We start from the raw sequence: 15,071 nt of genomic DNA on the forward strand, positions 1-15,071 counted from the left end.
TCCTGATTAACCTTAAATTCCTGTCTGGGCATGGACTACAGATAGATAATTACATGTGGATAAAAGCCTGGTAATATTTCTGAGGAGTGCATAAGAATGTCTGCTCTCTAAATGCACTGCTATTTAAGCTCTCATGAAAGAAGTTTAGTTCACGCAACTTAATAAGAACTTAAAATTAAAAACCAACAACCAAACAAAAAAAATACCATGAGCAAAACCCCAACCTTAAATACACCTCAGCAGCAGACTTTGCTTGGAGGTTACCTGTACCATAAAAAATGGAAATAGGGATTATTATTTTGGAGCAGGCTCTTTCTCTTAACAATTAACAGCTTCATTTTATATTGCAAACATTTCTGTGTATTAAAGAAACTGTGATGGATTTCCTTTTTTTTTCTTCAGCTTAAGCAATTCTACTAGTTGATTATGAAAAAAAAGGAAGCCACCCAATATTCTTTTTTATGCAATTTTCCAATGTCTTATCAACTCTCCTAACTAATAGCTGTGCTTACTGTAACACTTTGGGATTTTTCCTTGTTGGTAGCATTTCTCTGACTAAAGGAAAAGCTGAGGCCAAAAAGAAAAAGCTTAAAACCTCATGAGAAGCCCTCTAAAGTTCCCCCTTTCTGTTGTCTTGCTAGTGAGAATGCAGGGTTGTGTTTGGATGCTGAAGTGGCCTTAGCAACTGGGCAGCTGCTTGCCCCAAGCAGTCAGCAGTCCAGCAGTGCAGCGTCCCGGGGGGAGACGCCCTGCTCCTTCAACGAGGAAGATGAAGAGGATGAAGATGAGGATTCTTCCTCCCCAGAATGAGGACAGGAGAAAATGGAATATACAAAATGCTGCTCAAATATTCTTAAGGGGAGTTCCTGTTTGGATTTTACTGGTTTCTTGCCTTGGTCTGCACTGCATTTGGTAAACCAGAATGGAAGCTTCAAAACAAGTTTATCCATAGCTGAAATTGAAGAATTGTGTAACTGAACACAGAGTGACATGCAGAGACAGAGCAAAGTGGGTTTTATAAACTATAAATGAGGAAAAGAACAAAGTCCCTGGAGATTTGGCAAAGTAAACCTTAAGATCATCTTTTCCATTTTGGGACTCTAGTATCTGTCTTCCCCTTGTCTTTTTCAGATGGAAAAGAAAACAGTCAGTCAGTAAAAGCTGATTCTTGTATTGTCTTTTGGCTGTGCTGCCTTTAGAAAAAGGGAGAGAGAGCACACACAAATGTGCTAAAGTCATTATTTAAAACTATCTTGTATTAAAGTGGTTATAGGGAAAAGGGGCTGTTAAAATGTTTGCTTTTTTTCTGTTCAACTTGCTGTATAGAAGATTCTTAAAGTAATATAAATTGCAAGTGATTAAATTAATCTTGAAATAGTTTATATCCATTTTAGATCCTCTAAAAGTAACAGGAAGCATTAGTATAAAAGGTTCATATGTTCATTTATATTGCAGGCCTAATTTATTATAAGTGATTATTCTTAGCCATTATTAAAACAGTCAGGAAAAAAAACAGTATTCTCTGCACCAGCTTTTTTCAAGGAAAATAAGTAAAAAAATTGTATTTCTACATTACAGCGTATTCAATGTAGCTTCTCCTTTATTGTTCTAACTTTGTATAATCCCTTTGATATTAGAGCATGTCTTGTTTTTTTAAAAAATGCCTCCCACCATGTTAAGGATCTCAGGCAGTGTGTTTTCAAGGCAGTCTTTTTCAAATTTGGGGTGGGCAGGTCACATAACTTTTAAAGTCATAGGCTGAGGTTCTTAGGGAAAAAAATTAAATTTCAACAATACATCGTTTCATGTTTTGCATTCTGGTCAGCTTGGATTCTGACAGACTTTCTTATCAGTAACTTCAGTTGCACTCACCTTGATGCACCTTTGAAAGTTGTATCAAAACATGTAAAATAGTCTGTGGCTCAAGTTACCCAACACATACCCATGTGAACTGTTAAACTCAGACTTGCAGCAGGAGGCTGTGTTTTCCATAGCTAACATCACATCCAATCATAAAGACCTTTAAAAAAAACCAAAACCTTGAATATCAATGTAAAATACACTGTAAATGTACTCTTCCCATGGTGTTCCAGTGCCCAGGACTTTGCCTAGTCTCTAAGTTAACTGTTTTTCATGAGGTAAATCTTTCCAGTTTTTCCACTGTCTGCAGGGGGCTGCCCCATGTCTCAGCTGTCTGGGGCAGCTGTCCTGGCTCTGTTCCTGCTCTGGGGGATAGATGAGGTACCTTGTGCTGCTGCTCACTGAGCAATGGCAGCAGCTACCCTGGGCTGCTGGCAGCATCACTCTCACAGCCTGGGCTGTGTCCACATCCTCTACAGCCAAACCTGCACTCACTCGGGCCAGCAAGATCCAAAAGCACCAAGCCTGAGCTACAGAGAGAAGATGAGGCCCCAGCTCAAGAGCTGCCTGGCTGTGTGCAGGAGTTAGCCCAGGGCTGGCTGCTCACAGGACAGGTAAAACTGTGAGGCATACACAAGCACCACCCACACATTTCCATTACAAACAGAAGCATCCAGATAGAAACTTCTCACAGACTGTTCAAACTCCTGCACATGAAGAATACCTGAGGGCAGCACCGGTACTAGCTATGGCTCTTGACTGAGCTGTTTTACACAAATGAATAGCAAATGCACAAACTAAAATGCCTACTATGGTACTCACCCTTGGGGCAAGACTGTTCAGCCCATCCTGTGCTCATGGCTCACAGGCAGCAGCAGACTGAGGGCTTTACACCCCCTCACTTCCACCGAATCTGTAACACTACCTCCATACCAGAAAAGCTTTACAGATACAAAAAAATATTCTTGCTGAGAGAGTCAGTGCATTGAGCCAAGTGGCTCACTTTTGAAATGGGGGGAGAAGGGAACAGGTACTTCACACCTATTACTATGGAATTGTCAGCTTCATGATTGACATTTCATTTAAACAGATCATCACTTTCATTCCTATAAGAACCCGGCAAAAAAAGGCTTCCAGCCCAGAAATGGAATGTATTTTATTAGCAGTCAGTCTGCTTTACAGGGGGAAGATCTTCAGTGACACCTTTCCTCCATTGATGTCTCTGCCCTTCAAAGCTGCAGCCTGCACAGCTGCTTGCTTTCTGGCAAACATCAAACTATCAAATTTAAAGATAAAAAATATGGGCACCCATAACATTTATTTGACAGCTGAACCAAGCCTTCAAAAGTTATTTTTCCTAGACTAGCTGAATACAAAGGACAAAACAAGTTAGAACATTTAGAAGAGACTTCAAAAGTAAATTCTTTCCTTAGGCTTCTTTGTGCCAAGTACCAGTTGAGGATGAAGTTCAACTGAAGCACTGCAGTCTTGTGGCCACACTGAAGTCTGGGAATTAGAAGAGTTTGGGACCAGATCCAGCCACAGTCACCTGTGTACGATCTCAGGCAAACTTTTCAATCATTCCTGGTGATCTTAGCTGCCATATTTCAAAAAGACACAAAAACCACAAACCAAAACAGGTAAATGCAAGACCTCACCAAAGGCAGCTGCTGCAATTGTGAGTAACAAGGGGCTTGAGAATATTAACAAACCACAGAGCTCTCACTGAGCTCATGGCAGTGCTTATGCTCAGCTGCTTCAACACACAGGCCCTCGTCCTGCTGAGAGCCAGCAAACACTTTCCACAATAAAATGGTCATGACCAAGCCTGGTTTTCCCATTTTCTATTCAGTTCCATCATCATCTTCTGTCTCATGCAATACCCCTGACATTCATTGACAGAAATCAAGCAGCAATTGATACTAGGTCATACTTCATATGAGAAAAAGTTAGCAGTTAAATTTTCATTATTAAAATTTATTTCATTGTTCAAATTTTCATTATCAAATTTATCTTATATTTAAGGTAAATTTAAGTGATGTTTCTCTGTCTTGGAACACTCTCTCTTGGTTATGCATTCAGGAGGCACTTGACTGCAAGCAATATAATGATGTATGTAAATGTCTTTATAGCTATTGTGCACTAAACAACTTTATTTCTGGACTAACTTTGTGGTGCTTGAAAAATCTAAATTTGATTTAGAAAACCTCGTCAGCTCCACTATCTAGACAAAAAACTACAAGTGGGAGACAGCATTTTTCCATTATGGGGAAATATAACATAATGTTTGTGGATTTTGGTATTTAAAATTGTATTAAAGTGCACCAGTCTTCTCATTTCCACACTGGAATTAATGCCAACAATCCACCTAATCTCAGAAAGTGTGTGTCTCTAGCAAATAAGACCAGTTCAACTGCAGGTATGACTTAAACTAACACCATAAACCCAGTAAAAGCCCTGCTGTAGGTGTTTCCATTTTGGTTAAGGGGTTTTAAGCTTGCAAATACCCCTAAATCCTTTTGAATAGCTAGAAATTGCTGAGGATACAGAATTCCCACAGAAGGGCTTCTGCTGATCAACTATGTCAGCCTGAAGTAACACTATGTAAAAAGGCCTAATAATAAAATTTTAATCCTTTTGTTTTTTTAAAGAAAAACGAGGCCTTCAAGTTCATGTTCATACATGAAATTATGCTTGAATTTACAATTCCACAGTTAAGGTTTAAAATTTCAAGTGCTCTTTTTTTTGGCCAAACCCACTATTTTAATTCGAGAGTATGGCTGAAACTTAACCATATTGGAACTCTGGACAATACTCCTTTTTGCAGTTAACTGGCCCTTTTCAGCTGAAAATAATCAGGCAGTTGATTGTAAAGACTTTCCCTTTAGCGAGTTAAAGATGTTTGGGGTTTGGATTCATTTAAAATCAAAGCCAGCACCACAGGGTATGGTGTAGAGAAAACAAACCAAAGCAAGCTATCTTATGCCTGACCCGCCTCATTTATATCTTTTCATTCCAGGAATCTCTCAGGAACATCATTATATTAAATAACCAGATGTAATGAGCTGGGGAAAGACTATGTGTGCTTTTTTAATTTGTGATTTCAAAAATTCTAGTAATAGCCATACTTTGAGGTGACATCCTTCTGCTGCAGTTGGGTCACTGAGGCTGAAGGTGTCTCAGGTGCTTCTTGCAGCATTAGTGATGAACAGGGGAGCGAGAAGCCAAGGACCTCTTTATGGAGGTTTGTTGTTTAAAATGTGCCACTTCTTGAATTCTGGCCTCTGTCTGCAAGCAATGCACCAATGAATCATTTGTGATGTTGTGGACATCACACACCTACCTGAGCAGAAGAAAAGCTCTAAATACTTAATTTTCTGCTGGCAGGTGGTCACACAACCCAATCCTGATACCATAAAACTTCATGAAATTCAGTCCTTAGACTTAACAAAGTTCCCAAATCAGATTATCTCTTTCCTGTTTAACTGTTAGAATTTTGCCTGATGAGTATTTTTAAGAGGCTGTGAGTAACTCTTCTCTCCCCAGTCCAGGTATATTGCCAAAAACTACCCATAACCAATGTTACTCCCATTTGTTCATTGCACCTGCAAAGGATTATTGTCCTTGCAAGTCACTGCAGAGCTGTGTGTGCAAGAGCCCCCCAGCTCCTTCAATCTGAGTGCCTGAGGGGGCATCCCTGGATCCCTCCCCAGCTGGCACTGACAGGGAGGGGAGGGAATGCTCATCACAGCAGTCTGCCAGGAACAACTGAAAGGGCTGTTCATTGCAGCTGTACAGTCACTCTCCACCTTTAGTACACCTGCCCTGTCAGAGATCAGACAAAACCAAAATGTTCTCTTTTCTGCTTCCATATTTTTGAGAGTACCAAAGAATCCAACATTTAGGATATCCACCTAAACTGCAGGTCACCAAAAATCCTTGCTCAAAATTAGTCAGAAGTAACATCTGAGATCTAACTATCCAAATCCCAAGGGAAAGCCTCATAATAGGACCAACATGGAGCAAATAAATACTTTTGCATTTATCTAAGAAGAAAAGCAGACTCACCTGGGTCAGGTCAGTATCTGTAACAGAGCCATGATAATTCCAGGCAGACACAGGAACCTCCCAGTAGCCCAAACTTGCATCTCTAAGACTCCTAGTTTTCAGTATTGGCTAGAAAAGTGCAGTCACTTAAATCTGATTTCTCTAAATGCTATTATTAAGAACTCAACATTCTCCAGGCAGGGGCACTTTAGAAATGTGGACAGCATGGGATAGCAGGATACAGCAATGTCAAATTTAAACCCAGTTGTAGCTGCAAATCAAACTCATCTATGCAGAAACTTTCCAAGACAAATTGAGTTGGCTTTAGCCCATTCTCCTCTCCATGGTGAGTGAAATACTCATCCCTCACACTGCCTGGTTCCTGTGCTGCCCATGCTGCCCACTCACACAAGCCAGGCAGCCAGAGAGGGAAGAACATCACATATCCACAGTCCTTCCTGCTGACATTTTCAGGTCACATACACAACTATTCTGAATGGCCACAAAAGTTAAAACAATCAGAAAAGGTTAAGTCCACAAACCAGTCTCCAGGCTTTTTGATGGGTTTGTTGCTATTGTAACTTTAACAATTAGTAGATTTGGTCATACTAATGCAGGGATTAAGTGGATCTCCAGAACTTCCCCAGGAAAACACCAGCTGAATCACAACCCATCATACAAGTTTCTGAAACATTCCCTTGTCCTAAAGGCCATGCTGTATACATGAGAAACACTTCAGAGAAGCATATCCAAATGGTATGACACTGTATCCCACAAGCACCTACTGTAAAAAAAATGAATCCTACTTTGCGCAAACCTGTAAGAAGTAGGATGTAAGCCTGTCCTCATTCCTCAGGCCCTGACTGCAAACCATTCCCTGGAACCAAGGCACAAGCTTTGTGTTTGCATATCCTACTCAGCATCAGGAGAAACTGGCCAGCAAGCACAGGCAGAGTTTTACACCAGGACTTGTTTGCTGGCACCTGGGGGATGATCTGGCAGTGGATGAGTCCTTGGCAAGGAGGACTGTTGCTGAAATTCTGATGTGCCATCAGCCCATGTTCTGAAGGTGCTACAACATGCAGCAAGGGGTAGAAAAAGCAGGTCTGGTCCTTCTCCCTGCCCTTAGAGTAGCACTTTTTAATATCCACTATATTCTACATGGAAGTAATTGTAGAGACACTTCCTTTTTATATTTAAAATGCAGAAACCACTTGAAAGTCTATTAACTTTTAAATGAAACTTTTTTTTTTTTAAGAACAAGGCCAGTCATGGACAAAACTATTTAATGACCTCCAATGCTGAACTGAAAGCAGGGTTTTGTAAACATGGTGGGTGGGAAGAGACAAATCTAATTACAAGCATGCTAATTATATGGGATTTGAAGTTTTAATTAATTAATTTTAATCTACTCATCTTGCTCTCCCAAGATGTGTATTGGCACAAAGGGTCAGACAAACACTTTGGTGGAAAAATTTTCTCCCTTTTCTTGTGCTAAACTCTTGTATCTTCAGGAAAGCCCAAGCTTCCCATTCATCTTCATTTGCTGCATATTTCTGGATTCTCCATAGATTTCTCTCTTTCCAAATACCTATAAGTTAAAGTTTTATTTTTGCAGAAAGTCTGCTATTAAGCTATGCTGATTTTTTGTCCTGAACAAATAGTGTTAATTTCCACTACCACATTGTACGTGGCTAGGAGTAGTGTAAAAAAATGTGGTGGTATTTTATGTGCTTTAAACACTGACAAAGATATAAAGAAAAGTGCATATACAAAGTTTTACTTTCCTAATAGGAACACTGGCATTAGCAAATAGTATATTTGAACCAATAGGAAATATTACTTTGTAGTAGTAAACACTTTGTAAATAAATACTTGTTATTTTTTTAATGGAAATTTTATAGAAGCTTTTTCTGTATACTCGATCCCTTGTTTACTGAAAATGCTGCAAGTGGGAACTGTACATTGTCAGCGGGGGTGGGGAGCAGACAGTCTGGCTGAGGTGAAAGCTGTGTATGCTTTGGAGAAGAACAACCAGTTTTCTGTGAACTGAAATGTAAACCTTAACTGTAGAAGAACTGAATAAAAGAATTTCAAGGCAACAGGCCTGAGCTTGTTTTTGAGAAGAACACTGCAGAGAAAAGGTTGCTCAAGGTTAACTGCCAGTCTGTGCATCTCGTTAGGAAAACAAGGAACTGCCCTGCTTTACGTGGGAAATATCGCATCCTCTGGTTATTGAAAACACCACAGTCTAGCTACTGCATCCTCCTTGGCTGCTCATTCAGAGAAACATCCTATGTCATTATCCAGGGAGAGGTGCTGCACTTCTGAAATGGTTACATTTTGATAATCACAAAATGTTTAGGGATATTGTTGTCCCTATCCATTCAATACACATGCGTAATCTCTACCTAAGAGAAGGCCCAGAAATAGGGTGTTTTCCCCAATTTCATGCTAGATCTATCCTCCTGAACACCCTTCAAACACCTATGGACTCTGAACATATATCCTTCCAAACACCATCCTATTTTGATAGCAAGAATCCAAATGACAGGAATTTAGGCAGCATTAGATGCAGTCCCTCTTCATCCTGTGTTGGTTTTCCAACTCTGCCAAACATGAAAACATCAAGTAATGTCCCAGTGCTTGCTTTTCTCCGTGTGCACAGAAGACCCACAACTCACTACTTTTAATCTCAAACCAGCTAAAAGTAAAGGTTAAAGACAATAGCAAAGACTTGCAAAACTTGTAAGTTCATTCTTGTGTAATAAATAGAAACTCTACCACAAACTCCTTATATCTAAAATGCAATGGCCTATTTGGGAAAGCATTTTCACTAACAGATTTGGCAAATAACCACCTAAAAACTGTTGCAAAGTCTTTTTATGGGCAAGAAACATGACTGCAGAAATGAGAGGATGGGAGGGTATAACTTTTATACCAACAATAAAGATATTCAGGGCTTATTTATGCTTCTTAAGAAAAAAAAGTCTAAAAATCCTTACCTTCTTTTGTGTTAGTGCTCCATAATCAGAATGACTCTGAAACATAAAGCTGATGGTGAACCTGGTTAGAATAAATACTCTCCTCTAAAGAATCCTTAGTTCTTTGTGCTATGTTTTCAGCTGGGGATCTCCTCCCCAAGAACCCAACAAAGCAACTGAGGAGATGTGAAAGCATAAAAGTCCATTTCATCTTTTCTAAGAAGTACTCAGCATGGATCTCTAAGAAGTCTGCAAATAGTGCTCTCTGAAATTACAAATACTTTGGGTTACAGTTTCTCTGTCCAACCAGATACCATCATATAAACTAGTTTGTTTTTCTTCACCTAAGTAAATCTGTATGTTTCCTAAAAAAATGGAATCAAGCAATGGTAACTGCTGCAGGATTAAGGTGCTCTGTGCTAATAATGGAAACATTAAGACAACAACAAATATTGTCCTTGGTTAAAAATAACAGTATTTAAAACTGTATCTTGTTGAATTCCACACATTCTGTTAGAATGCAAAAACATCTGGAAACATTCAGGAAAAGCAGAAAACCCCCAAATTTGTGTAGGTTTATTATTCATTAAACTCTGTCTCGAGCCCAAGTGTAGGATAGGAGATAAACGTGAACAATACGTCATTGTCCGAGCGCCGTGTCACGAGTGCTGCCCTGAGCCGTGTGATCCGTGTAGGTTGCTCCTGAGGAGGCTCAGCTGTGCTGCAGCGCCCGTCCTTCGCCTGCCGGGGGAGGGACCCGTCTGCTCCGGGGGTCCCACAGAAACTGAACTGTTCTGCTCCTCCGACTGCAGATCGTTCAAAAGGCTGGAAAACCTAATGGCACTGGGACTGCTTGCTGAACCACAGTTCAGGGGTAACAAAATAGAATAAACTGTTCCTGTACATTTCACAGAACTTCCCATCTGTCCCAAAGGTTAAATGAAGTCCCAAATTGTTGAAGGCACTGCTGCCCACTTGTTCTTACAGCTGCCCCCTGGACAACTCATTGCAGGCTTGGTTTTGTAAAATTTCAGCAATCTCTCACCGGCCACTCAGCTCACAGAGCCATTAAAAAACTGAAAACCACTGTCCCAGGCAAAGCTGCACAGGAAGCGATAGAAAAGCCTACAACAATGAGATGACATCAAAAGGAAGAAGTAAATAGACGGCTTTGTGTTCGTCCAGCATAAGGCGGCAAACAGAGCTACAAAATGGCAAAATTGTCAAAGCACCTTTCTTGTACAACACATGAAACCACACAGACAATCCCTTGGTTCAAATGACCTGTGCTAACTCAAGTTTTCATCATCCTGACATTAAAGTCCAGATTGTGTAGCAAAGACAATATTACATACAAATATTACATTCAATTAATCTACCACCATTAACTGAACTTTATTTTTCAAATATTTAATAACAAAAATTACATTTTACGCCATATTATGTAAAAAGCAGCAAACTGCATTTTTACAGCAGTGGCCAGCATAAGCAAGAGTTATTTGTAATAAATAAGCACCACAAGGACATAAGTGTCTTGGCACATTTAGAAGTTAAAAAACATTTCAAATGAGTAAACCCCAGGAAAATGTCCTAGCATTGACCTGTGTATAATTTAAGTCTCCGGCTCTGCAGAGTGAAATTAAAGCAGCAAGCAGAGCTCCCAGTAACAGGACTGGGCTGAGTGCATGGAGAACAAGTTGCTGCAAGGAAAGGCAGGCTGTGAGCGCACCGCAGCCAGCCCGCCGTGCAAAGGTAAGAGTTATTTTTTAAAGAGTGTAAAAAAGAAACCCGTGGAGCTTCCACAATTGCCAGCATGCTTTAAGGCCACACCTTAGTTAAGCATCAGAAAAAAGAGGTGTTTGCATGTTCATGTGTTTTGTTAAGAGGCAGTTCTTGTGCTGGTTTGGGATGACAGCTTTGGACCACAACACCTTTCCAAGAAACTGGATCCCTGTCTCGAGGACCCGGCCGGTATTTGCCGAGTTCCCATGCGTGCCCCTGTGTGTTGCATTGCTGGGGGCCCTGCGCTCCCGGCCCGCTCGGCTCTCAGCGATGGCTCAGCCTGGGCCGTTCTCTGCACTCACTGCCCTGCACAGCCTCCCCTCCTCTCTCCCCGCCACCTCCCCCGCAGTTCCCGCACGCCCTCCGCGCTCCGGAGCGCCTTCCTCTCCCCGGCTGCAGGGGCACGTACGGGCCGGGACCCGCCCCAGCGCCCGCGGGGCTGAGCCCAGGCGGCCGGCGGCCTTTGGCTCCTGTACTGCCGGGCACCGCACCCGCTCCGCCGCTGGCCCGGCCGCGCCGGCTGCCCCTGCCCTGGCCTGCCCACCCACGGTCCTGCGTCCCGCCCACGGTACCTGCGCTGCCCGCCCGGGGTACCTGCCCGCGGTTCCTGCATCCCGCCCGCCGCTCGGTGCCCTGAGGGGCCGCGCTCGCGCCCTGCCCTCACGGTAACGGCCCGCGCGCGCTCCGGTCACGCCGCGCCCCGCGCTCCTCCGCGGGCCTGGCGCGCCGGGAACGCCGCTGCCGAACCCACCTGCTTATAAACATTCCTGATTTCTGGAGAGTCTGGAATTAGCATCTTAACACTAAGATAATACTTCCACATTACCAGAAACAAGTCATTAAGTGCAGTTAATAATAAATTAACTAAGTTGTAAAAAAGCTGTTGTAACTGTTGCTAATAAGATGAAGGTTAACACAGCTGCTGGCTCTCTGCAGTCGGGATGGCTAGGCTGATGTAAGCCCTGTGAAAGCCCAGGCTTTTATCGTTATTACTTTCAAACCTTCTCACCTTTTAATATTTTCTCATCATCTCATCAGCATGACTAAAGCCGAGCTCTAGACATTCTATCTAGGCTGAAAAACTTCTACTTAATGTTCTGCCAAGCTTCTACCTTGTGTTTTCTGTCATCAGGCAATGCATTAATTCTATTAAATTAAGATTGGATGTGATAGGGCTACTCTGTCTAGAGGCCAATGCCAAATGACTGAGTCAACTGCATCAGAGCATTTATCAGAGAACTGTTTGTTGGCCCTTGAGCAGCAAAAGGAGGAGCAGAAGCCTTTGGACTGGCAGAGACCTGCTGAGGTTTGTGCATTAACTGCAGACCCTTCCAGCACATCTAACTGTACAACCTGTGTGTGTTCCTGAGATGGTTGGTATTGACCCTCTATTTATCTGTAGGAAATGGGTGACTGGCATGATGACAAATGGGCACATACACCACCAGAGACGCAACAATTCCAGGAAATAAAGCAGTCCTGGATGGTGAAGATTTTTCAGAAATAACTGCAAATTCATTAATTTCAGGGAGGAGTGCCCATATTTCAAATCTTTGTAAAATGTATCACCAAGCAGTATATTTTCTGACTAATGATCCATTCAGAGTTTAAAAATAAGCTGAACTAAAAAATTATTTTAAAATATAATAATAATAATTTTAAAATATATTTGCAGCCAAATATACCCCAGTCTGATTATTAATAGATATAATCCCCCCAACTGGGAGTTCTCTTGTTTCTATTCAAGTGGTTAAACTTGTGTTAGAAAAGTTTATATTAAAATATCAGTAGCAAAAATACCCCAAACCAATAAAACAGGAGACTGTCCTTTCCAGTGTTCAAATTCTTAAAAGATAAAAAACCTGAAAGTAAAATTAGTGAAGTCCATGGGCATGGAAGAGAGTGGGCCAACAGACATTCCTAACCAAGTGAGTCTGGTTTCATGGGCACAGGATGCACATCCAGCAGAACAAGCAGGCACCCTGGGGAGCGACTAAGGTACTTCCAGAATTATTTTTTCCTTCTCCATTGGCATGTTTTTGTAACTATATATAGGGGGTAAAATACTGCATGAATTGGATACCCAGGAATGTGCTAAAGCTGAGACAGTGCTATGGGAGAGAGAAAACGCACATGCTGTCAGTGCTGTCAGTGCTGTACCTCAGTGCTCCCCGGGCTTGGTGGTGTTAAACTGAACAGAGAAACAGCAGAGCCTTGTGCACTGAGCCCCACACTGCACTGGCCCTTAGAGATCACCAGCAACCCCTCAGTCAGTGGAAGAGCTGCTCCGGATTCTTGCCCTTACAGGACTGGCAGTGTGCTGTGTGCTGTTTGCTCTCAAGGAGCCTGGCCAGCAGGGGAACACAGAATGTATTTTGTGCGGTGCAGAAGGAGTTAAGGAGCCACGTGCCTGAGTTCCCTGCAGATAAGAACAATGTGAGCCCCCCTGACAAGCCAGGCAGGCAGCTCTGGCTCAGCAGATAGCAGGAACATGAACTGAAGGGGCAAAGACATCTCAAAATTCCAACAGCCATTCATATCCTAGGGAGATTTCAGAGAGCTCTCTTGTCATGTTTTAAGCCATGGCTGCATTCCTCTTTGTCAGAGTGCATTTGCCAGTTGCACTGCTGAGTTTTCATATGCAAGTCAGCCTACAGCAGTTTCCAGTAATGGCATCTTATGCAATTTCTGACCTACTTTAACACATTGGGGCATTTGGAAACATGAGATCCACTGCAGCAGCTTTCTGCTTGACAATGTGACACTGCAGCAGGAAGCCCAAGTCTTTAGACTAACACATGGATCCACTAAAACACAGGTGACAGACTGTAATTTTCAATGTATTTGTCAAGCCATTAGCAGCATCCAGATCAATCATCTGTATTATTTTCACCTAGAGACTGTGCACATTATTTCAAAAAGATCAAATGGCCAGGTGAGTAAGCTCTTCATAGGCACTGACCTGCATTGCTCTTTCTTGGCCCTTCTAGGCTGCACTTCCTGAGGAACACCTCAAATGAGAGCAGTGTGTGTGACTGATGATAAACCATGACCTGGGTAGCAGTACAGGGATCCTCTCTCTGGGCCCACCAGCCAGCTGTGTTCAGAAGAAAGGTGTCCTCTTCTACACATCCTCCAGAACTCCAGCAATCTCAGAGAACTAAAAGTTTTATCAAAGGAGATCTTTGATTCACTTTCATTAATTCCACTACCAAATGTAACCTAATTACTAACAGGGACCTAACACTACTAAAGCTTTTTCACATTCAGAAGAACACTTAAAATATTAAGAGAACTTGGTACTAAATAAAAGCCATTAAAATATTTATGTGTTAAGTGCATCTGTCCCATTTGTAATTAGGAGTGAAGTGGCAGTTTCTGAGGTTAGAATCTGCAGCCCAGCAGGTTTAAGGGAGACTTTGTTAGGGACAATAAACCCTGGAGGAGTTATCACTGTAGGGGCTCTCTTGTGTCAGAAAAACAGAAATAGCATAATATGCTCACAAGTCACATAACATTTGGATCTTGGAAGGACACATTTTTGTTCCATACAAGTGTAAAGCAAATTCAGAAGAAGATAATCCTGTCTAATACACAATATACACAGCTAAGTAAACTTTCTATACTTGAATATGAAGATTTTTTGTTCCAAATACATTGATGACCATGAGCTTTTTACACTAGAAGGGAAGTCAAAGCTCTGAATAATTGCAAAAATCTGTAAGATTAAAGCTCTGAGCATTCTGTAGTTTTTAAATCCACACTCAGAGCTGCCCACATACTCTTAGCATCTAGGATTTTTCCAGAACCCTTAAATTATGCAGTTTTCTCCATCACAGGCGACCTACCTCATTTTTTAAGACGACCAGAGTGTACCTTCTGATGCAAAGTTCTTGTTCCACTTCAAGCTCTATTTAACTCAATCTCTCCAAAAATAATGATGAATGAACTTCACAGAGAGGTAAACTTAAATAGGGCAAATCCAGGTTCAGTACCAGGCTCCTGAGAACACTGCATTTAAAGAATTGTATGAAATCATTCAGCAGGACTTGGTGCTGAGAAATATATTTTTCCTTTCCAAATCTCCTACTGAGAAAGAGGCAGGGTGCAGGGGATTAAAATCACAAAAAACAATACCCACCCTCCCCACTCTTGTTTTTGTTTCCATACTGATTCACAACTCCTTCAGTCTACAACTCTTCCTTCTACTCTTCATTTCCATCCAGATTTTCTCTCCAGTGCTGGGGAACTTCTACAGCAGACATTTCAGTACAAAAGGAAGGAGTTTTCTTTACTACTGTTCTATAAAGCAGCATCATCCCCAGCTGAAAGTGATTACTGGTCAGTGCTAAATGACATCTGTCCTCAAGGGATCACCTTACCTACTGCAGGCTGGAT

General features: G+C 41.8%; 1 protein-coding gene across 3 annotated transcripts in view; it reads left to right on the plus strand.

Moving 5' to 3' along the window:
• The window catches only part of TFDP2 (transcription factor Dp-2), a 60,356-nt gene extending 52,248 nt beyond the window's left edge, over positions 1 to 8,108 (plus strand). For 2 of the 3 annotated variants that reach the window (XM_030954132.1, XM_030954134.1), the window contains one exon: positions 642 to 8,107. In XM_030954132.1, coding sequence (XP_030809992.1) covers positions 642 to 810 — 169 coding nt within the window. In that variant the 3' untranslated portion in view covers positions 811 to 8,107. Of the gene's footprint in view, positions 1 to 641 lie in introns of all 3 variants that reach the window. The other variant, XM_030954133.1, reaches the window with a different exon arrangement.
• Positions 8,109 to 15,071: the final 6,963 nt, after the last annotated feature.

The sequence above is a fragment of the Camarhynchus parvulus genome, chromosome 9, assembly GCF_901933205.1.
Source record: "Camarhynchus parvulus chromosome 9, STF_HiC, whole genome shotgun sequence".
Taxonomy (NCBI): Eukaryota; Metazoa; Chordata; class Aves; order Passeriformes; family Thraupidae; genus Camarhynchus; species Camarhynchus parvulus.